Here is a 24,414-nt window from a genome sequence, read left to right on the forward strand (position 1 = left end):
GTAGGCTTGTTGTTGTGCTACATGACACGACCAGCTGGGACTTTAAAATGATGTCAAAGGAAACTCAGAATGTCCTCCTGCAAGCAGACCACTGTTAGCAGGGAAAAAGGAGACTGGCCATGACCTGCAAACAGTATATGGCACATGACACACAGTTAAGCAGTTTTGTTTCTGTTCCATTCGTGTGAAGGAGTCTATCATTATTACTCATTATCTGTACTGTGGTGAGGCATGGAGCGTTCAACCTCCCTGTGCTAGGTACTGTATATACATTCAACAAATTGAGTCCTTGCCTCAAAGAGTTCACACTCCAAACAGAAAGACAAACAAGGTAGGCAGAAATAACTAGTTGTATAAAGCAGCCAACTGTTTTGAGTTTTCCAGGATGGTCCTGAATTTTGGCTTTGGCTCCTGATGCCGCAAAGGGAACATCTCTGAAATGGGATTTTTGTTCCCAGTTTGGCAAATTGGTCCTGCATCAGCAGTTTCCTATGCTTGGCAATAGCTTTTATTAGTTCTACTATTTAGTGGGGAAGAGATGTTGGGTAAGTGCTTGGGGACAAAATGGCAAAAAAAGGGTACCAAGAAGTTAAAATCTCACTTCTGACACCAGTGTAGCAAATGTGTAGCCACTTCTGGTTTGATGATTACAAGGATCCTGTACTTTGCCCATGCACTATTTCCTAGCACCAGCAAGGACAGAACCCCTTGTTAGAGAAGCAAAAATGAGAGCCAAACAAACAAAAGGAAGCTCTCCTTTAACTGTTAACAACATAGGGCCTGCAATGCCACGAAACTGTGCTGATGCTATTTGGTGGAGAGAACCCGATACACATACATTCACACCAGTTCACTGCAGTGATTGAATTATAAAACCTCAAACTCGACTCCGTTTTGGGGCATGCAGATGCCTCTGAGCTGTTTGAATCCATCTGAATCAGAAATATATTTGGAAAGTGCCAGACTGTGTGCTCAAAGCCTGTATGCTTCATGTAAAATGATCTGTCATGCTGCCAGGCTCCAGATATACATGTACATAGAAGATCATCGCCCCCTTCCAGCTCATTCACAGGTGGTGAACCAATGGAAAAACATTTAGGACCATTTGGACCAAGGCTCTTCTGTAGGAAGCCATAGGGATTTGACTCAAAACACTGTAGACTGCACCGTTTTTTGTGCTTTGACTTCCTTAGAACATTGACACCGACAAAGCACTCGTGCTCCTGCCCATGTCTTGTGTCTGGTTTCTACAACAATGCTCTCCATGTCATTTTTCCCACTATGCTTCTCCATCCCATGCAGTTTCTTCAGAGCATAGCAGCTTTTTTGCATGATGATTGATTTTTGATTTATGACCTGGAGGACTGGGGTCAAGATTGCTTTGTACAAATGCAGAGGACAATACCGTCCCTGCACCAAAAGATGCGACAGTCTAAAAAAGACAAAGATCCCCCAAGCAAGTGATCTGCCTGGCTGGCTGCTAATAGTCACATCACCTATTCGTTATATGGTAGTTGCTCATTATTTTGCTGTTTGTTTAAAGTGAGATACTCAGTCACACCGCTTGCCCTCAGCTTTTCTTGCTCCCACGCCAATTCGGGTGGCAGTGGTACCCTCCGTACCCCTCACTTTCAATAGACATCATCTTCCGTCCCTATAAATAAATGAGGTTGAAGGCCAGGCAGAGCCAAACTCATTCAGGAAAGCATCACTTTCTGCAGGCGACATCCTGCTTAGAAATACATCCTTCTCGCTACAAATAACTGGTTCACTGGAAACAGCTAATGTCCTTCTCTGCCGCAGGTTTTGGTTGTGGATGTGTTGGTTTAAGGACATAGGCAGGCAAGGTGTTTTGAGTAGAGGTGACATCCTTTATTACATACCTGTTTTATTCAATATCTCAATTTGAGGAGAGGTGATATCTTATTAGATATCCCTGTTTTATTCACTAAATCAGTTTGAGTAGATGTAATATCTTTTATTAGGTATCGCCATGTTGTTTGAGATCTCCGTTTTGAGTCAATGTGATATCTTTTACGAGATAGCTCCGTTTTCTTCGGTATCTGTTTCAGTAGATGTGATATCTTTTGTTCAATATCTCCTTTTTATTTGAGAGCTCCGTTTGAGGAGGGGCGATATCTTGTATTAGATACCACGATATCATTCGATATCTTGATTTGAGTTGTTTATTCAACGTCTCAGCTGCTCTAATACAAGACATCCCCTCTCCGCAAAGACCCTGCCCTCTCCTGCCACTGGGGCTGTGGGTGAGCTGGGCGGGCCTCAGTTCCCCGTCTGCAAAATGGGCATAAGGGCAGTGCTGTAGCGGTAAGGACACAACGAAGCAGGAGGGGCACCAACGGCCCCTAAGGGAACGTGTGAGGTCGCCTCGCCCGGCATCAAGATGGCGGCGGCGGCGGCTTCGCGCGCCCCGCCCCCCCCCGCCATGGCGGATCGGAAGGGGCGGGGCGAGCGGGCGGAAGGAAGGTGTGGGGGCCGGGCTGGCCGCGCCGGCGCGGACGGGGGGTGGCTCCTGTGGCTCCGGCCGGATCCCGCTCCCGCCATGCAGGGGGCCGAGCCGGGCGGTGCTGCGCTGCGGCTGGCGGAGACCGAGGGGCGGCTGGACAGCCCGGGCCCGCTGCCTGGCACCAGCAAGAGCAGCCGCGGCGGGGGCAGCGCCAAGGGCTGGCAGTACAGGTAGGGGCCGGGGGCGGGGCTGGGGTCGTCCCCCGGCCTTCTCCCCGCTGTCAGGCCTTGCCCCCACTTCGGGAGCTCGCCCCCGCTCCCGTGGGGGCTCCGGTCTGTGCCATGGGAGCCGAGCAGGCCGCCCCTCGCACCCCCAGTGGGGTCTGGCCTTTTCAGTGTGGGGGCAAGGAGGTGTTCGGAGGGGTCTGGGTCCCACTTGTTTCCAGACCCGTTTTGAAGTATTCGTGGCTGTTGTTAAAAAATAAATCATTTCTTAAGTGTTGTTAAACATCTGCTGCCCTTATTTTTGTTGAGTGCATCTCTTGGATAATGGGCAAGTTGGTGGCAGGTTTCACGCGCGTGAGCCATGGCTCTTACGGGGAGACTTCCTGGCAGAGCCCATCGTTTTTTGACTGAAGGAATCGTTTAAACTATTCCAGTGCAGCATTTGGGTTGTGAACGCTGTGGGGGGAAACCTGTTTGTGTTTTCCCATAGATTTCATAGATGCTAGGGCTGTTAGGGACCTTGGCAGATCGCCGAGTCCAGCCCCAAGTCAGCTGGGGTCAATGGAAATGTTTTCGTCAGTTTTTTGTTGTTGTTGTTTGAAAAATTTGTTCTCCTTTTACCACTTCCCAAGACCTAAAGTTTGGGCCGAGTTGGAATGAGCGGCGGTTCCTTTTGAAAGTGTCACCCAAACGTTTCGCAATGTGTATTGAAACCATATGTTCTTTACTTGCTGTTTATAGCTGAAATCTGGCCCTTCCTCTTTCTTCTTCCAAAATACATTTTCATCCTTCCTCCAATGGAGCCCTTTCATTTACTGGGTGTTCAGGTATACAGTAAGTTTCTACCATTCTGAAAATGTGCTTTAATAAAGTGCAGGATCAACTAAATGGTAAACAAGGGGGTTGGCAAGAAGGGGAAGACTTCCTTACGCAGATATTGTCAGCTGGAAAGCAGGTCAATAAAAAAAACATCCCCAAGATCTGAAAGTAATTTTGGGTGGTGCACTTGCCCCCAAGACTCCCCATCCTGTGTGCTTTGCCGTCACATTCACCTTTCTCTTAAGTTTTTCTTCTCAAGGATTTTTCCTTGAGTGCTGTCTGTGCTGGGACCATACGTTGAAGTTCTAATGCTTGTATGAGCCTGAAAGCTTGCAGGAAAAGATCATTTTTTTGCAATTTCTTAGTTGGTCTAATAAAAGGTACCATTTCTGAACCAGGAGTTCTAGAGTTATGCATTTCTTTTTTCACTCAGACCAACACAGCTACCAAATACATCCCTGAAACACTTTGCTACATATCTTTTGTAAAAAGTAATAGTGTTGTGCATGAGGCATTCACAAATAGGGCAAGCAGCTGACTCCTTAAATAGCCAGCTGTCTTTCTGGCCTGGTAGAGGACTTTTTGTTTGTTTGCTTGTTTTGTGTTTTATCTTCCTTTCTAACATGTGCAGATGGGAAACTATTAGAGATTTTGGTTTCCTTTGGTATATATTAAATTATGAAAGGTCAAATTGGAGCAGCATGGAGAGCACCAGTGTAGGTCCCATATCTTCTAAGGCTTCTATTTAGGTTTTTAACTCCTGATGATTTTAATGGGAGGTGGGTGCTAAAATCCCTTCAGGATATAGGTCCTAATCACTCAGTAATTTAGCACGCCACAAAGGTAAGCCCCACACCCTCCCTGAGTGCCATTCAGCCCCTTCTCCTGCCTGATCTGTTGATTTGCTTTCTGCTGACTATCCTGTGCTCCTTACTGAACTGTTGCTCTGCTTTCTGCTCCTTGCCCTATTTGCCTCTGTGTTCCCTGCTCCCTGCCTGATCTGCCTCCCGTCACACACTGGCTGCCCCTATCGCTTGTATCACATGCTGTAGGTCGGCCATCCCTGCAGCAGTCTGTCACAAATAGTATCAAATAGTGAAGGTGATATTTTAAGGAAACCCTGTAATCAACCAGCAATAGGGAGTGTCACAGCTCTTATGGGAAGTTTCCTGGTGAATCCCATCAGTTACTGGTCTCCTTAGCAGCCCTCATGCTTCAGGACATAATTATCTTTAAACTTTTTTTAAAATTCTGTCTAATATAGCTGCATGTGTGTTTCATGTGAGTATCCAATTCTGTCAACTCTTGACCTCAGTGATATTTAAAAAGAATGTAATATAACATGTCATCAGTTGTTCTCTTGTTTTTTGTATTGTGAGAATTGAGGGTAAGTGAGGCTGATTTGCCTTGTCTGTTTTATGCACTTCTTGTATCCCCCTCATTCAGCTCTCGTCTAACTGAAAGTCATTGTGTGGGAATATTTCACACTTCTAATCATTTTCACTACCTTCTCTAAACCTCTTCTATGTTTGCTGTATGATTTTTGGGATGCCAGTCAGAGTGGAACACAGTATTCTATCAACGAGGGCATTGTTTTTAACACTATAATGAGGACAGTGCTTATGACTGAGGACATTGCTTATGACTTAGGTTGTCATTTTTAGTTGACTACTTATGCACTGTATCATTTGTTTGAGTGCTGTGAAGGTTTACATTAGCAGCCCAAGTGATGGCCTGGTTTAGTTTCTAAGGGTCTACAGTGTCTTCCGGAGTCCTGAATTACATTGGAATAGTTTAAATTATTCCTTCCAATATATTTTCCAAAATACATTCTGTGCCTTGTATTTCTCAATATGTATTTTGCCATAGTGTTGGCAGTTCATTTAGCTTCAGCAAGTTTCTCTCCTAAATTTTCTATTATCTACAAAATCTGACATTCTGCTGTTTGCTTCTTTTTCTAGACTTGAGCATTGATAAATTTATTAAACCATTTGAATACTAATATTAATACAGATATAGGGGGCAATTCACAGTTAACCATTTGCCATGTTGAAATGGATGATTTATGCCTACTGTCTGTCTTCTGGGTCTCTTAACCAGATTTTTAAAATAATATACCTTTACTTCACTCTCCATAACTTGAATGGCCTATTTTAAGAGCATTTGTTGAAGAATAAAAAAGGTAATTTGCATACAAAACCAAATTACATAGGAAAAAGGTCTTTTCAATTCCAATAGCAAATCTATTGATAGATTACAGTTACGGTTTGTTTGCTAACTGCTTATAATCAAATCTTAGACTTCTTGCATCTCTACAGAAAGTTGGCTCGCATCACAGAACGATGTCACAAATCACACCCCATTGTTTTAGATCAAGAAGTTCAAGACACGGTATAGAAGCCTAATCTTACATGCACATGACACAAACCAAACTGGTTGATCCTTCCTGTCAAACTAGGTATTATCCAGCTACAGGACAGATAAATGAGTCACCAGGTATTTCATACCCAAGTGCTCCAGATAAGAAATCACAAAACTGAAACCAAAATCTGGGGTGCAGCTGTAGTCTTAGGCCTAGCCTACCTTTCAGATGTAGGTTCTGTTATAGAGGATTGTCTGGCAAGGGTAGCAGTGGGAGTACACAAGAGAGGAGTCCCTTCTGTTCTACCACGCAGTATTTAAAAAGTACAAAACCTGTAAATAAGGAACCTAGAAAGACTAGTGGATCTTGGAACATGTCACCAAACAAACAGGTCCAGAATTTTAGATCAGAAAAGACTTGAATACCAGATTTTCTCAGACTACTGAACACTAAACCCTGAATGCCACTCTGGCAAATTAAAAAGAAATTCTAACACATCCAGTGGAATGGCACCAAGGACACACAGTTCTACTTTCATATTTATTTTTGCCAAAGACTTTTAAAGTTCAAGTAAGTTATATCTGCTGGCTGTCATTTATCTGCTAAATTTATTGATGAGTTTAAAAAAAAAAAAAAAAGGTCTAGTAAATTAGAGAAACATGATTTTTCTCCCTAAGAGAAGGCATGTCTGTTTTATCACATTCCTCTAGGTACTTAAATGTCATGCTTTATTGCAATTTCAGTCAGTTTATCTAGTATTGAACAAACTTCTAATGATCACTATCACTTTTAGTTTAGAAGTGTACAGTAGATGTATGGCAGACAAGGTAACATTTGTTCCTTCTACCGGATAGCTGAATTTCAGGAGAAGATTATATGCAGTTGTTTGCTACTTCCTTATAAAGTTTCTTGAAGATTCATTTTTTTTGGGTCCAGTTTAAGACACCCTGGAGAGCCCTGTCTTCCAGGAAATGTTAGACACTCACTCAGTCTTGGGCAATCAGGGCTCATAAGATGCCTCAAGCTCAGTTGCAGAAGATTTGAAAACTTAAGATTTAAAAGCACGCATACCCAGTCAAATACTTAATTCCTTTAATAATAAACCTTGAATAAGTGGAAACTCTGTCTCACGTGCATCTGGGCACTTTCCTGTCATGTTTTCTGGCACTCTGAGGTGCTTTCTTAATGTCTCCATTGTCCCCTCTCCTTCTCCTGTTGGCAGCTCTGTACTGTCTGCTACAGCCTCAATCAGCCTTTGATTTCCCTTTTCAGGTCTGCGAAAACTTGCTGCTTCTCTCCACATTTTGGTACAACACCATTATGCAAAAGCGAACCTAAAAAAAAAAAAAAGTAAATGCCAAGTGAAGGCTGACTGAATTGATGCAGTTGCACAATAGTAATCTCGAGAGCAGTCTCAGAAGCACCAGCCGCACCTCTGATGTGTAAATAATAAATCACTGCATGCTGTTGTGGAGTTACAGTAGGACAGTGCTGCAGGGAGCTGCCTTGGTCATGGGAACCTGAATTAGCATGCCAGTTGTATCCTGTTTGCCTGCACTCATTCTGATTTGTACAGGATGTCTGACTTGGTGAATGGCTCCATTTTAGATTTCTCTGCATGGAGATAATGCACTGTATTTATAACTCATGTTTACAAACAGTGTTAAAAACCACTCAACAGTCCTTGCTCATGCCAGTTATTGAGTTTACAGTGGCCAGTCAGGGTTAGATTCAGGGAGTGACTCTGGGGAGGTAAATGTGAGACTAGGGGCGCTCAGATTATCAGTCAGATAGGATGCTCCTGGGTGCAGATCCTGGACTGCGAGGAAGGAAACCTGTGTTCATTATGTAGGAGAAAGGAATATCTGTCGCTTTCCACACTCCAGCTGGTCGGTCCTGTTCTGCTCTGGTTTGAGCTGCATCATAGCATAGGGCCTTGAAGGAGAAAGCTGTAAAGCCTAGCGGGGCAGAAATGGCATAAGCCTCCCTTAAGTATATCTTAGACTGTTTGTCTTAATCCCAATGCTAAATTTCAGTGGGGAATTTTATCACGGCTATTAGATATCAAGTCCCTTATGCTTTGAATTGTTCTGTGTGGAATGAGCTTCTGCAGGAGTGAAAGACCATCCAAAGGCAAGTTGGGGGCTGGGTAGTGTTTTGGGTGGGGGGTGAATGAAACTTGCTTTCGTATATAAACCCATGTAATTAAAAATTAGTTACAAAAACACTGCACTGCACAGACAAGGTGGCAGACGTTAGTTATGTTGCTGATTGCATTACCAAGTGCTCAGCTACTATGGTTAGGAGCAGAGTATGGAGACCCTGTACAGAATAGCACCGTTAATATAAAAATTAGGGCATGAGTACAAGGGCAGTTGCTTTCCATAAAGCTATTACCGGTCACATTTTCTCCTTCACCAGAGCAGACTGATCTTATAAATATGACTGGTAGCCTTTCTTGTTAAGTTTTCCTGCAACTTGTTAAAAGACCCTATTTTCAGTCACTCATATTTTTGCCAAACTAACTAATTGGATTGAAATGTTCAGTGCTTGGTATTTGCCTCAGGGTGAGTTGCTTTTTGAAAACTAGCCAAAACAGTCCAGGCAATGAGGCTAAGGGGAAAAGATGTTGTTGGTACATGTTTTAAGTATTTGGGAGTCTTTTACCTGAAAAATTGTAGTGCTTTCATGCTTTGGTGCAGCAAACTGAAAATTTGTCAGAGATGGTATTTTTGTCAGAGCTTTAACTTCTATAACTTCTACCCAAATTTGGCCATGTTGTAAGTCTCTGAAAAACTGCAGTTCACACATGCTTAGAGTCCAATAGCTAAATCCTCCAGAGATGCTCTGGGCCAGGGCTGAGTGGCATTGCCTGCTTCAGGACATGGGTACCTGAACCGAGTCTCTCCTGTTTTCTCCCACCTTTTGGGACTTGGGCAGGAGGACTCCACGATCAGCTGCGGAGGGGACAGAAACCTGTTCTGTATGGTTGGAGGCAGTATAGATTAAGGCAAATTTATTGGGGTATGGAAACTGGTACTGAGTGCTATGTGGGAAATGGAGATCGGCTGGGCAAGAGACAATGACAGGACTGGGAATGGGGAAGAATTTCTGGGGAATGGGTAGAGGGGTCTGTGCCCAGTAGGCTCACTCTCCTCCAAAGCCTAAGGATGGAGTTTCCCGAGTCTCACCATTGCTGTTTTGCCCGCAGATATCAGTGAAACTCATTGACGAAGCGTGCTTTACTTCTCCTTGTAGTGCTGGGGGGTGCCCTTTCATGGGTCCACGAGGTAGAGCATGGTGGTGGAGTTGAAACTGTAAGCTGATGACCCGTATGGATATTGGTACAATCCTATGTGTTAACATTTCCATTTGTACTTTTAGAAACCAGGGCATGACCCAAAAACCTGAGACGAGCAGAACTAAAGCTGTAAAGATGAGCTCTGAGAAGTTGGCACGTGCCAGAATTTGGGTTCTTTGTCCAGCCTTAATTTATCTGCCTTCTGCAAGTGCTTTTCAATACAGTGTTTAAGCACCTGGTCACATAGTGTTTTTCTTACCAGAGCCCTGTGTCATTCAGGCACGGAGTGAACCTGCTGAGCTGATGAATGAGAGCTGTGCAGGAAATGAGTCCTGCTTCATTTGCTACAGAATCTGCAAGTTATGCAGTGGGTGAAGGCGTGAAAGTGCAGGAAAGGGAAACGGCCACCTCGTAGTTTAGGCAGTGAAGTGTTACCCTGGAGAGGAACTGGATTCTCTCTTTGGTTCTGCCAAGAAGTTTCAGTTTGATGCTAGTTAACTGGTTTTAAGCCAAACTTATCGTAGGTGGTCATTCACTGTTTGTTTCTCATATCTGAGTGTTTCATTTGATATTCTTAGAGCTGGTTTGTGGAAGTGGTGGGCACATATAAGTGCATATGAGTTTGATGGAAGGTATGATTCTTGAATGTGTGAAATGCCCAGGACTCTGAAAAATGAGGTCCAAGTTGTCTCAAATTAGGCACCTGATGATTAGTGACATGAAGGTTAGAAGTACTTCTGTCCATCAGTTCCAGTCTTTAAAATGGGTAACATGTTTTTAGAGAAGGACTTGCACTGTAGTGCTGAATGATGAGAAAAAGCTTTGTTAGAAAATGTAATGCTGTTAGAGGAAGCTGTACATAAGATGTGAGGCCACCCAGTGAGCAATGATGAGGGAACAAAATGCTGACTAGCTGCTCGTTGAGTAACTGCTACCCATCCTGTGTGCTTAGTGAGTCTAGGGTACCGCGGTCAAGAAAAAGAGTACGAGATCATGTCCTTAAAGACGGATGGCCTCAATACTGGCACTGCTTAACTTGTGCATGTATCTCAACCTTTGATTCCTTACCGTGTTTTTAATATAGGTTTTCCACTTAAGTTTTTTTGGACAAAAATTTTTAAAAGGGTATTAATTATTCAATATTCTGATGCATTGCAGTCTGTTGTAAATAAAGTTGACTGTTGCATGCTCGAAAGCTAAGAACAGCACATGGAAGATGAAACTCAAATCTGAGATTTTTTGATGTTGAACCATATCTACGCTGTGGCATTGAACAGAGGGGCAAACATCACGCTGTTGTTTAGTAGTTGAACGTAGGCGAAAAATGCAGTTGTGAAAAGAGACGTGTCAAAGCCGCTTAGTAAAACCATTGTTCTGGACTACATATGCTAACCTAAGAATGTTTTACAGAGTTTTGTTGTGTTGGCTGTTTGTGTGACTGGTTCTTAAAGTACTTGGAGTCCATTACTTTTGAAAGTGAAATCATTTTTGTTTGGCTTCAGGAACACAGCAGATTGTAAATCTACATAAAATACGGTGATGTAAATGAATTATTCTGGATAATTTGCTGCACAGCCTGCTGTGGGGGGAGGGCTGCCAGCATGGGGAGATGGCTGCTGCCCCCACCTTCCTTTGCTGCTGAGTGACTGAGAGCTGACCATTATACGGCCCCACCCCTACCCACCAATCAGTGCTTGCAGCCAGTTAGCAGAGAGGGGCAGGTCTGCGTGACAAAAAGCCCTCACAACCAATCAGTGGTGAGGGCTGGGACTACTGGGGCCCCTTGGCCAAACAGAGGTGGGGGGCCTGCTGTGCTCAGCCTGTGGATGTGGCTGTCAGTCCCATGATTCATAGATGTTTGGGTCAGAAGGGACCTCAGTAGATCATTAAGTCTGATCCCCTGCCCTGGGCAGGAAGGAGCGCCGGGGTCAGATGACCCTAGCCAGATACAGTATTCATAGATGAAGTTTCAGATGAGTTTAATTGGTCACCCCATAAGTTTCATTTGCACGATAATACTGTAGGCATTAAGATGCATTCCTTTTCCCCCAGGTCTTTGGAGTTCAGGTGCCATGTCTTGGGATTCCTCCTGATATGTAGCAGTGTTTCAGACTGATTTGCCCTTTCACTGGATGTAGATGCAGTTAATACTAAATTGCAATTTGAGCACTCTGGCAAATGTGGATGCTAGTGAAATCTTTCCTAAGCTTGAAGTTTGGGCGAAGAGATGATCATTTGCTTCAGGATACAGAAATGTAGCTTGGAGGTTGTGTACAAAGCAGTAAGCGGCATGTTTTGCAAAAATAAATGTTACGGCACACTTCTAAGCATTTATTCCTGTTGTTCACCTCGGGTTGCTGCTTTCTTTGACCTTTTCCTTAGACTGATATCACCGTGTAGCTGGCTGCAAATTTAGGAGAATGGGCTGATGGCAAAAGAAACCAGGAAGCCTGAGAGATGCCGTTCTGCTCTGAGCCTAAATGAAGGAAGAGAAACCTTGGTTGCCAGTGTACAGCTGACTTGAAATCTGGGTGAATTTCACAATAAAGTTTTCCCATTTTGTTCAAAAGTTATTTAGAAAAAGAAAGCAAGTGTGTCTGGGCATGTGCTGTTGAAGAAATGTCTGTTTTCTCTTGATTGATGCCTGTCATGCCCTAAAGCAGCAGCAGAAAATGTGGGGAACGCTTGGCATTTTGGTAGTTTCTTAGACCAGCATGGGCTTTGCTTAACACTGGTAGGAATTCCTTATCAGAGGACATGGTGAGTGTTGGGTTTTTTCTTCCTCCTTTCTTTAATTTAAAAGGGGAACTAATAGTGCTTTTGTAGATGTCTGCCAAGGTCAGTAGCTCTCAACATTTTTAGACTTGAGGGACCTCTTGGTAGACTCAGAGCATCCCTTCCAAAATGAGCTTTCATTTGTTTTTTGGCTACAGAAGCATAAAAGAGCAATTCTTCTGTTGAGAACTCAGAAAGACCACAACAGCGTAGGATGTTTTTGACACTGTGGAGTCCCATTTGAAATTTCTGTGTTTATTGTGTGAATCATTCTTGTACACCTAATAGTGTTGATATGGTGTGGTATCTTTAAATTCAGAGTTGTCAAACTCCTACAGCTCTGTGGACTGGATGAACAGATTGGATTGTGCCCACAGACCACCTCTGCAGGCCAGATCCAGCACATGTCTTGAAGTGGCCAGAGTGGGTGCTGCGTGCAGGGCAGTCCTGCTCCAGGAAACACGCAGAGGCTGCATGGGGCATGTAATCACATTTGAGAGGACTCCAAGACCCATGAGCACCACTAGGGACTGGATGATAGGGCTTTATGGGCTGGATCTGGCCTGCAGGCTGGAACTTTGACACCTTTATTTAAGTGGATCCTGTGGAAGCCTGGTTTACTTAGAAAAAGAATAAACAAGCTGATGTTGGTGGCAAACCTAAGGTCACTTCCTGAGATTAGTGAGATCATAGTGTTGGTATTTTATGAATTGTGGCTGCTTAAATTAATTTAGGCAAATGAGTCTGAGCCATTGGGTAGTGCATGCTGTTGGTGTACACATAATCCTCATTCTGCCCCTCCCTCTTCTTCCTCCTTTTTTATGCAACCTTTGTCCCAGTCTTAATGTAGACATAGACATTTGGGCTGGAAGGGACCCCGGAGGATCATCGAGTCTGGTCCCCTGCCCAGGGGCAGAAAGTCAGCAGGGATCATAGGATCCCAGCAAGGTAAACATCCAAAAGTGTCTTGAAGGAGTTCTAAGTAGGTGCTTGAACCACCTCCAGCAGCAGTCTGTTCCAAACCTTGGGGGCTTGGACAGTAAAGAAGTTCTTCCTTATGTCCAGCCTGAAACGGTCATGGATTAGTTTGTGACTACTTGATGTTGTCATCCCTTGGGGTGCTCTGGTGAATAGATGTTCCCCCAGATCCTGGTTAACACCCCTGATAAATTTATAGGTGGCTACCAGATCGCCCCTGAAGCTGCACTTTTCCAGGCTGAAAAGTCCCATGGCTGTCAGCCACTCATCGTAAGGTCTGTTTTCCTGACCTCTGATCATGTGCGTGGTTCTCCTCTGCACTCTCTCAAGCTTCTCCACATCCTTTTTGAATTGTAGAGCCCAAAACTGGATGCAGTACTCCGCCTGCAGCCTCACCAAGGCAGAGTACAATGGGAGAATGATGTCCCGGGATTCGCTTGAGAAGCATCCATGGGTGCAAGCCAGCATTTCGGTCGCTTTACTAGCCGCAGCATCGCGTTGAAGTCTCGTGTTCATCTTGTGGTCAGTCATGGCCCCCAAGTCTCTTTCATCTGTAGTGCTAGCCAGTATAGCACTGCTGAACCTATGAGCATGCTGCAGGTTTTTCCTCCCAAGGTGGAGAACCTTGCATTTTTCAGTTTCTCATCTGCCCGTTTCATGAGCCTGTCAAGATCCGCCTGGATCACCGTCCTGTCCTCAGGTGCGGATGCTTTACCCCAGAGTTTGGTGGTGTTGGTGAATTTGGCCAGCCTGCTTCTGACACCAATGTGTATGTCATTGATGAAGATGTTAAAAAGTAAGGGCCCTATGACAGAGCCCTGAGAGACCCCACTGGTCACAGCGCATCATGACGATTGACTTCCATCAGCCACCACCCTCTAGGTCCTGCTGCAGAGCCAATTCCCCAGCCAGTGGATCATGGTGAGGTCGAGGCCGCAGTTAACCAGTTTTGCCAAGAGGTGATCATGGGATACCAGATCAAAGGCTTTTTTAAAGTCAAGATATATGACGTCAATCTCTTCCCCCTTGTCCAGGTGATAGGTCACCTGGTCGTAAGAGGAAATGAGATTGGTGAAGCAAGACCTACCTGTAACAAACCCCCGTGCTGGGTATCCCTTAGGATATTGCCGTCAGCTAGCCTGTATAGGATGGCCTCTTTGATAATCTTTTCCAAGACCTTCCCCAGGATAGAGGTCAGGCTGATGGGTCTGTAGTTTGCCGAACCCATTTTTCCTGCCTTTCTTGAAGATAGGTACCACACTGGCCGCCTTCCAGTCTTTGGACACTTCACCAGAGCACCAAGAGTCCTCAAAGATCCATGCCAGGGGCTGAGCTATGATGCCTGCCGGCTCTTTGAGTACTGTTGGGTGTAAACCGTCAGGGCCAGCTGACTTGAAGGTATCCAGCCTTGTTCCTTCACAAGGTCAGCTTTGATGGATGGTAAGGAATCTCCCAACCCTAGGCCCCACCTGTCCCACAGTGGGCAGGGTGGTTCTATGGGACTGGTGAAGAACTGATGCAAAGTACCCATTTAGCAAATCTGCTTTTTCCTGGGCATTGGTTGTCAGTTGTCCCATCTAGTTTAGCAGGGGTCCAATGTTGCCCTTGCTTTTCCTTCGGCTCCCCACATATCTAAAAAAGGACTTTTTATTATCCTTGATATTTGTAGCTAGCTGGAGTTCCATCGCAGCTTTGGCTTTCCTGGTTTGCTCTCTGCAGGTCTGGTTTGCTCTCTGTAGACAACCTGTAAGCTCTTTTTACATGTGTGTAGAGCTGCAAAGAATGGGGCCCTGATCCTGTTTGTAGTTCCTGGGCACTCTTGTGTAATAAATGAAAATGTGATGGGAATCGCCAGGAGGCATTGCTATGCTCTTGGGAGCCGATTCTTGGCACGCAGGCACTTTTTCCATTGAGTGAAAGGTTGAGTCGCTGTCAGATTTTATTGTGCTTTTGCTTGCGTTCATTTGTGATCGAGTCTAATTTGGGGGAGAACTGTGGCACTGCAATGGAGCTTGCTGTCTGTTCGGCTTTGTCTTTCAGATTTGTTCTGTAGAGCTGGGTGTTGGTGTTCTGGCCAGGCTTCCCAAAGGAGGGGTTTGTGTGCCTTTTTTTGGGAGCAGCTGCGTTCAACAACTAGTGTATCTATTATGGAATAAACTGTTTGCACAAACAGGTTATCCAGACTGCTGCTGATTTTTGCTCTATGACAGGAAACTGCTTGCAAGGCCATGACATCTGCAACCACTGAAAAGCAGCAAGACTAAGAGCAGAAGTAGGCGAACTGTAGCTAGTTGTGGGTGAAAAAATATTTTGAAGATGCTTCAACAAGATTGTTTTGTGTCTCAAAATAAGACCCTTGGAAAACACCCAGGAGTCTTCCTTCCCTCTCTTGCCGCCTTCCCCTCCCCCCCCTTGCAGGGAGCATATGGGTTATTTAGGCATGCGTGTTTTTCATGAAGTGTTAATTCACTGCCTGGTTGCTCATTAGTAAAATTGTGATTATTTACCACCCACGTCCCAAGGGTGCTTGAGAATGGGAAGTGTTTTGTGTAAGGAAGTCCTAGTATCAACAGCCTTCCCAGAAGAGAAGGGTAGATTTTTTTAATTTAATAGTTCAGACTAGAGCCTGCAATTGCTTTCTTATTCTGCCACAGACTTCTGATGTGGCACAAGGCAAGCTCTCGCTCTTCCTTCAGTTCCCCAGCAGTACAGTGGGAGCAGTACTTCCTTCTCTTGAGCCCTCTGAAAGAAAACAGTGGCATTTGATTAATTCATTTAATGCAATGGGGCTATTGCAGCCTTGGTAAATGTATTTCCATATGGAGTAAATGAAAAAAATCAGTATATTTCCATGTACATATAGCGCTTTGGGCCTTTACCTCTCTTATCAAGGAAATGCATTAGGATTCAATATTGATATAGGCCCATATTGAATAAGTATTGTGCTATACACAGTCTTTCCATACACTGGGCAAAGTAGCTACATGGTGATTTTGTACGTTTAATTTTGTTAACACTTTCTTTCACGGTAAGTATACCATCTTAAATTTTTTCCCACAAGGAAACAAATTTATCTATAATTTTTTTAAATATTGTCTTCTAATTTAAAAAGATTTTGGGGACATGAAATCTCTTGACATATTTGCTTGACTGTAGACAGCCCTGATTAATAAGACAACCCCTGATTAATTAGATTTTATATATAGAAAATGTATACATGTTATAATTTTCCAGATATAGAATCTAATTATTGGAGGTTTGCCTTTAATTTGTTCCCCTCTCACTGCTACAGCAGGGAAAATATACCTGGGGGGGATCAGGTAACTCACTTATGCTCTCTCTCGTAACTTCTTCTCCCTTAAGCCCTTTTCTCCCCACCGCCTTCCTGTCAGACCCTGAACACATGGAAGTGAGAAGCAAATTTGAAGACCCTGACTGTGAAATGAAACATAACTGTAGTAATTTGCATTTAGTATCTATAATCTTAGTTCATCTAGAATTACTGGGTGTTGTTACCTTTTTTTGAAACTGCTGCAAGTTTTAGCACAGATTCCATGAAGGCACATTTAAGTAGCACTTTGGCATCTGCTTGTATGTGGTGCAAACTATGCATGATATTAGTCCAAAGCCAAACGGTGCATGATTTACCATATAGGTCATTGGGCTGGGCCCCACCAGAGTCAACAGCAATTCTAGCCATGGTGACCTTGCAGCTCAGTAGATAATCCAGACACTACGCCCCCACAAAAGATCCATGTGATAATTAGCCATGACAAGAACACCTGGTTCCAGTTATGAGTCCTGGGATCCTCCAAAAATGCATATGCAGATGAAGCACAGGGCTGCTTAGTCCTGCTTCGCCTCATGGAGGGTGGGGCCACACTAATAATATCTGAGAGGGGGTGACAGGATTCTGTGTAAAGTTTTTGGGGCCTCCTTTGGTTAAGACTTGAGGAGAAACAGGAATCATTGGAAATGGGAAAGAAAGGTGAAGCTCGGGTATGGGAGTGAAGAGGAAGTTGAAATATATATGATACAGTGGCTCACCATGACTTGGAAGTGTCATTACTGAGGGAGGGCCTCCTTACACTGAGATGCTTTTAATCTGTTGTAACAATCCGAAAGTTACTAACCACGTAATTTGGTAGCATATTCTTGATATGTAGTTGGGTAGCATATTTGTGATGCTTCATATTCTTGATACTCAGAAGCCTTTTCTGAATCACTTTGAACATCTTTGATCACGTTATAAATCACTGCATCAGATATTCGTGAAAAAAAAAAAAAAAGAATTCCCTTACATGTTGTGCAAAGGAAGTCTATTTATTTATTTATGGGGAAAGGGGTGGCAAAACTTCAAAGGGTGGTCTTATTTTTTTCTAACGTTTTATCACCTGATTTTTCATTCCTCAAGATAATCTGTGAATTGAGCAATGCCTCCATTTCTAAGCCAAAAGCCAGAATCGTGAAAGCTTTCTGTATAGCTCTGAAAAAGAGCATCATTATGTTCCCCACTAATGAAATACCACCATATTTTTTCATGTCCTGATTTTTCAGAGATGCAGTACACTCCCAAATCCCACTGAAATCACTGAGGGCTGCAGCTGCTTGGCACCTGTGAGAGTAGGCCAGTGAGAAAATAAGCAATCTTTCAAGTACAAGGGCATCAAGTTAGATAGCTAACTAATTACGGCACATTTTTCCAGTTTTAAATAACCTAGTATCAAACATTGTTACATTGAAGGTGGAGACCAGTATAAAGTTACCCCATGAAAAAGCTGTAGTGACTGTATACTGGTAAGTGTGCTGTGTGTCCTTTGTTCATGATACTTGCTTGCCTCCTCTTGCCACCAAGTAATGAGGCAGTATAACAGTGGATGGTGTGCCACTCCTGACTAAGCCGGTCCTCTGCCTGCTCCAAATGCTAGGGGAAGTAGCACTGGTGTACGAAACTGTGACAGATCACCCTGGTATAGATGTGCTCTGTCTGTACCGGAGACAACAGGTCTAAATGCTTGCAGTGCAGGCACTTGGTTAAAATGGAAAATGTTCCAGATTATTTTGAACTCTTACGACAAAGCCGGACTCTAATTTCTTGCGTAGCTACTGCTTATAGCCTTTGAAATACAGATAAATACCAGTGTTTGTCACCAAGAGCTTTTAAAGGCTTCCCAATATATAATGGAAAGTGGTGTAGGTATGAGGATCTATTTGGGATTGAAATGATACATAATTGTAAGGGAAATGAATAATTAAAGACCACATATCTTTATTGAAACCCTTCTTATACGTTGGATCATGTTTTAAAAGTACACTCCCACCCCCAGCCCAGAGATGGTAGAAATTGATACCAGGCAAGTGACACTAAGTCCTGTAAAATCTATGTTTTCATGTTAATTTTCTTTAAAGGGTTCAGCTCTTTTGGCAGCAATAGGAACATTTGAAATGTGAACCAAGTCTTCCTAATCTGCAGGCAGCGTAATCTAGCACTTCTGTTGCCCAGAGTTTTCCCATGCAATTGCAAATGGAGCTTTCTCCTGCAACCTGGCTGCCTATCCATCCATCCTCCCTGCTCTGCTGCTCTCTTGCTCCCCTCTGCAGCCTCAGCTGAAAAACATGCTGCTGAAAAGCAGCAACAATTTGGAGTGGCTACTGGTGGGGTGTGAGGTGGAGAGAGCAGCCCTCTGCACAGAGCAGGGCTTTCCTGGCCTCAGCCCAGAATAGGTTTCCTGTTAGTAAAATGCAGTCCGGATCTGGCCCACAGGCTGTGAGGTGCCAGCTCCTGGCCTACAGTCTTGTTAGAAACCCCAATAATTTAGTAAGTCTGGAAAGAATTTAATCCATTTCACCAATATCTGTTTCACAGTCGGAGTGTTTTAGTCCCCATCCTTCCCAAACAGAAAATATATCTTTCCTTCCAGCAACTGCAGTGGGACAGAAGAGCAGGGAGTTAGTGTTAAGCCAGAGGCTTTAGAAGATGGAACAACCAAGTAAGGCCCCTGACGGGAATCCCAGTCTGTCTGGACCTTGGCTTCTGACCTGGTCAGTGGTCACAGGGTGGATTGATTTTTAAATTGAGGCACTCTAAATAATCTGCTCTAATCAGCTTTTCCATTTGTAGTCTAGATGCTTTCTAAAGAGAGGTGTTTTCATGTTGTTTGCTATAACCACTAAAATGTACATTAGATATGGTGCAACTTTCTGCTGCCTAGAGTAGGCTTTTCAGAATAACTATTTATTTAGGTATTTATGTGATTTAGTATTTTCAGATTCTTGTTACTTTGACATTTTTAGTCTGTTAGACTATGGTGACTGATACTGTGCTAGAATGGGGTCAAGCAGCTGCAGTATTGTGGCCACTGAAATTTAATCCTGAGAGATGTGTAAACAGTGCTTCCTGGAGTCGGAGGCTGTCCCAGCTCCTATGATAATTTTTGCTAATCTCTTGCACGCAGGAGCACAGTCCCTGGGCTACCCACAGGACCACGCCTTTAGTAAGAGAGTAAGTCTGTTACTTACTGTGCTGTCATTATAATGTTTGACCTCCAAAATTGAGAAGTTTTCCTCCGACTCGGCAGATAAGTATTTGGTCTACAACGTTTCGATAGAAGCTCGTGACATATTAATAAAAACTTGAGTTTAAATAGATTGGACCTTTTTAAAAAAACAAAAAAAACAAAAGAAAGGTATGTCTAAATCAATTCTGCCTTGTTCAGTGTGGCTTATCATCTAAATTTATCTTGCTGGCTGTTGAGCATTCAATACATCTTGTACAATCCTCTTTTGAGGAGGTGAGGAATGTGCAAGAGGGGATTGGTGGTGTGGGTTTTTTTGTTGTTTTTTTTGGGGTTTTTTCCATTCTAGTGGGCCATCGTTTTTATATATAAGGTAGGTGTGGTGATTTGAAGAATTAATCTAAAGGTTTGCACAGCCCAGCTCCAGCCTACCCTGCTCCGCCCAGCTCTAGATGCACATGCCCCGCCTCCTCCCCCGCGTCTCCCGGATGAGTGGCAACTCCATCCTGTGCCTGTCCCACCCCAGCTGGGCAGCACTTGCCCTAGCCCAGGGGTGGGCAAAATATAGCCTGTCAAAAATGACAGGAACCAAGGGCAGTAGGACCCAGGGGAAGCCTGGCAGGCTCCAACAACAGCTGGGCCCACCTGGTCCCCCCCGCCAAGCCCCACCAGAACCGCAGGTAAGTGGGAGGGGAGACCACCCCTCCCCTACCCCATGCTGCAGCTGCTCGCAGCCTGTGTGGGGCTGCCTGTGCCCGCTCCGGACAGCCACATGCGGGCTGTGAGCTCCTGCAGAGCGGGGCATGGGCTGTGGGGTGGAAGCTTTTCCCTGGGTTCCTTCCCTGCGCAGAGAAAAGCAGCCCCATGGCAGGTGCTCCCTGCTCCAGGCACTTGCAGCCCACGCAGGGCTGTCTGGAGCAGGCTGACTGCGAGTGGCTGCAGCGTGGGGTGGCGGGTGAGGGGCTGCTCCCCCCCCCCCCGCACTGTCAGGCCCCACTGCCAGCCCAGCAGCGGAGCGGGTTACAAGCTGGTGCTGAGTGTGGGGAAGAGCGGCCCCTCGCTCGCCATGTGGCCAGTGCCCCCGCGCTGCAGCCACTCGCAGCCTGTGCCTGCTCCAGACAGCCCTGCGTGGGCTGCGAGCACCTTGTAGCAGGGAGTGCCAGCCTTTGTCCTGGGCTTGGCCCTCTTGCTCTAGCTGGGCCCCTCAGTCCCAGGTCTACTGCCCCAGACCCTGGGGTCTTGGGTCCCCCAGCTCTGGGCCCCTCAGCCCCAGTCTTGCCTCCCCAGGCTCTGGGCTTGTGCCCTCAGTCTTTGGGGCTTCAAGCCCTCTTTCCTCTTCTGTCCCCTCTGGGGTTAGGGCCCGTGCCCACAGCCTGTTTCATTATAGGCTCAGATCCTCAGTTTACAGCCTGGTCCTCCAGGAACAGGAGCTACGCAAGCCCTTAGACTGCCTGCAGCCTTCAAACCTCCCCTTGCATCTGCTCCTGGTCCTGCCATATTGAAACACAAACAGGCAGAAGTTGCTTCCAAAGCTGCTTCCAAACTGAAATCCATCCTCCCAGCCTGGGTTATGTCACACCACAGTGACTCATAAACATATAACCAGAATAACTTAGCTTTGCGTGATACCACTGGGCATAAGCAACTGGTAGGGGGGCATGTGCCCCCCTTGCCAGCCCTGTCCCTGCCGCCAACACCACCAGCAACTTCTGCAGGTGCTTGCCAGCCCCATCCCCACAGTTGCCAGCGGCTTCTGCAGGTGCTCCTCCCGACTTGGGAGGCACCAGTCACCCATGCCACGAGCTTCCTTTCAACCCTCCTGGGGTCTGGAGCTCCCCTGACCAGGCGGCCCAGGGCCTGTTCCCCACCCTGCCTCAACCGTGGTCTTGGCTTTATGAAGCCTATAGTCCCGTGTAGCCTCTGGCCACCATTTCCCCCTCAGATCTCAGTCACAACTCTGATTGCCTTCTGCAACTGAGACAAGGCCATTTTTTGTCCTTTCAGGGACCTAGAGCCAGCTGGTTTCTCTCTGGCACGCTCTCCTCTCCAGAAAAGGGGTAAGGGACCCCATTATACCCCCTTAGACCTTAATTGTTGCAAATTCAGATGGAAGCATTGTGCAGTAAAAGGATAATGGGAGCTAGGAAAGCAAGTCTGCTCCAACTGCCCTGTGAAAAAGCCAAGTGATGCTAGCCTTAAAATTACAGGGATTTGATGGGTCAGTGACACTCGAATGGGAGTAGGGAAGAGGACAGGAGAAGTTTGCTTTTGTAGCAGGGGTCTCCTGCTTCTCTGTAGGATTAACCAATGTGAAGGAAGCTACCCTGAGCAGAGGGCTGTTCAGGAGGTACTGGGTGACTTGGAGGGACGTCCTATATCCAAAATCCCTCGAGGATGCCGAGGAAACGGAGGCCAGGAAATTCAGGTGGGTGTTCCTTTTGTCTGGCTCTGCATCTTTCACTAATTGGCCATTTGTTTAGATGTGCTTGCAAAGTCTGTATGTATTGATGGCTACATCCGTCCTGTGTCCATCAAGGGGTAAACTGTAAACCTGGAAGCTTCACAGGCTTTGAGTGCTCAGGGAAGGTGTGTTTCAGCTACTCGGATGTAGGGGCAGCAGGAGACAGCTCAGAGATTTCCTTCCCTTTTAGCACTCCCATTTGCAGAAGCTGCGTTTCCTCTGCAGTATACAAGTTGTTGAGGCTCTTGTTAAAAGTATTCATTGCTTAGCTTAATTCTGCGGCAAAAGTCCTATGCATTCATCTGAGCTGCTCTTCCCTTTGCAGGCTGTTGTTAACTGATGAGCGCAGTTTTATTTCAGAAATCATTTAAATTTGTTAAAGTCCAGCTCATTCCCCATGGTCACCAGGTGCAGCAACCTCCAAAACTTGGTTTTCAATTCACCATATACTTGCTTGGTTTGTATTTGCTTGATTGCTTTTCCTTATCCTAGTGCATTGCTGGGAGAAGCTACTGCTCTGAACCTCCTTGCTGTTTGTTTAATTTTAACCACAGGTGTGATTTTTAGATCATGGTACTATGCATCCAGGTAGCTCATCTGTTCTGCTGAGCTTGCAGGGCACTGTAGATATTTACCTGAAAGATGGGGCTTCAGTTGGTTTATCTTTAGGGTTTTTTATATAGTGAAATAAATAGTGGGTAGGTGAATCTAGTCACTGGAGATAAGGGAGGTGAACTCCAACTTTTTTTTAACAAGCAGACCCTTCCTTTACTTGCAAAACACTTTTTTTCTGTGGTTAACCCTGCAATGAAGCTTTGATAGCAGATAAACGAATGTAACTGCTGCTAATCTAAGACACTTTATTTTCCTTCTCTGCCAGTAACATAATTGCAGTAATGAAGCATTTTCACATAATTTTTAGTTGGTGGTTATTTCTCCCCTAACCTTTTTTTTGCTCTGAATATATGGCGGCTTGATTCCTTTTCTCCCAGTGCTTTGTTTTAGCCACGCTAAAGCATTTGAACATCTATAAATTATGTGCTTGTACAGCCTCACTGCAGACTCCTTGTATCAGTACCGTGTTACTCGAATGCTGACTGCTGCACAGAAGAAAAGGGTTGTTTTTGCTGGGTAATAACAAGATATGAACTATTCATTTCTAATTTTAAATGAAAAAAGAACGAAGGGGTTATTGTACTGTACAAAGCATGTCCCACCCACTCCACTTTTATTTCCTATCTGTCTTTAGATACTGCTGCTAAAATGGTTTTTAATTATAACTTACAATAAAGCATGGAGTAACTGTCATACATTTAAGGAATAATTTCTCACGATCAAAGCAAGGACTTTCTCATATGCTCAACTGAACTTGGCTTCAGTGCTGTCAGTCCAGGCCTTATGTGACTCTGTAATAGGGCTTTTAGAGTCCCGTTTAGTCAACGCCAGCATTTACTGCAGTAACACAGAGTTCATCCCACCCTCCTTTTCTAATTATGCCATTGGATTCTGGAGGAAACATTTCTAGCAGTGAGAAAAAATAATATGTTTTCCAAACCCAGTCAGTTATCACAGTACTTCCAGTCATTTCTGGTGGGACATGGACATCTACCCAGCAGGAACCAAACTGAGACAACCATGCTTACACCTGTAATATAACACAGGCTGCAAAATAATTACTTCAGTCCTGCGTTGCTTCCCACCCTTGTGACTGCTTTGACAGCTCAGAGTGCTGACTGTCACCAGTTAAGCTACTTACCTACTAGCCGCATGCGGGCTGGAGAACATCTAAGTCGGTCTCGGCTTGTCAGAGCTCTGCCCATTCCTGCTGGTACCCTGCTACTCTCTTCCCAATGCCCCAGCAAAGGACGTAGCAACTCTGTGACAAAAAGCACAGCTTTAATAACAGGTATGCTTTTAACTTTATTCCACAAGGATTTGTTTGCGACAAAATCAAGTTGCTTAAAGGCCCCAGGTGCACTTAGTTTGCTAGAATTAGACATAGCTGCCTTTCACTGCTTCAGCGTTGCCCCCTGCACCCCTGAGTTGTTACATAAGAATCAGAAATGGATTGTTTCAGGTTGCACAGCAAGACTAGCCTGGACTCTGCTTGACTCTTGCAGCAGTCTTTTGTCCCCTGGCTGCCCCGGCTTCTAGTTCTTAGGTGACCAGCAATGATGCATTCCCAAGGTCCTTCTTTGTATTACCTAAGAAGATGAGATGAGGGACTCACACAGCGATGCAGAAGGGTCCAAAAGAGCACATCTATTTCTCCTCCTAGAGGAGATGGTGTAGCTGTGATGATGATTTCATTTACTAAAAAAAAGGAGGAGAAGTAATGTTAAATTTTAATAAAAGACCGCAGAAAGATTGCTGTTCTTGAGCAGTGTCCTCCAAAGGGCTGTTGGATTCTTGCCTAGGCAGAAACTGCTTAGCACCAGCTATGACAGCAGGTACTGCACTATTTTCACCGTTAGCATCTCCAAGCATGGAGGTGGAATAGCTCTTGTGCTTC

The 24,414-nt window shown here is 44.9% G+C and overlaps 1 protein-coding gene across 1 annotated transcript in view; it reads left to right on the forward strand.

Moving 5' to 3' along the window:
• Positions 1–2,488: 2,488 nt before the first annotated feature.
• The window catches only part of OSBPL11 (oxysterol binding protein like 11), a 71,640-nt gene continuing 49,714 nt past the window's right edge, over positions 2,489–24,414 (forward strand). The window contains exon 1 of the mRNA XM_090045958.1: positions 2,489–2,697. Coding sequence (XP_089902084.1) covers positions 2,564–2,697 — 134 coding nt within the window. The 5' untranslated portion in view covers positions 2,489–2,563. The remainder of the gene's footprint in view (positions 2,698–24,414) is intronic.

The sequence above is a fragment of the Crocodylus siamensis genome, chromosome 4, assembly GCF_052110815.1.
Source record: "Crocodylus siamensis isolate JL-2025a chromosome 4, ASM5211081v1, whole genome shotgun sequence".
In the NCBI taxonomy this organism is placed as follows: Eukaryota; Metazoa; Chordata; order Crocodylia; family Crocodylidae; genus Crocodylus; species Crocodylus siamensis.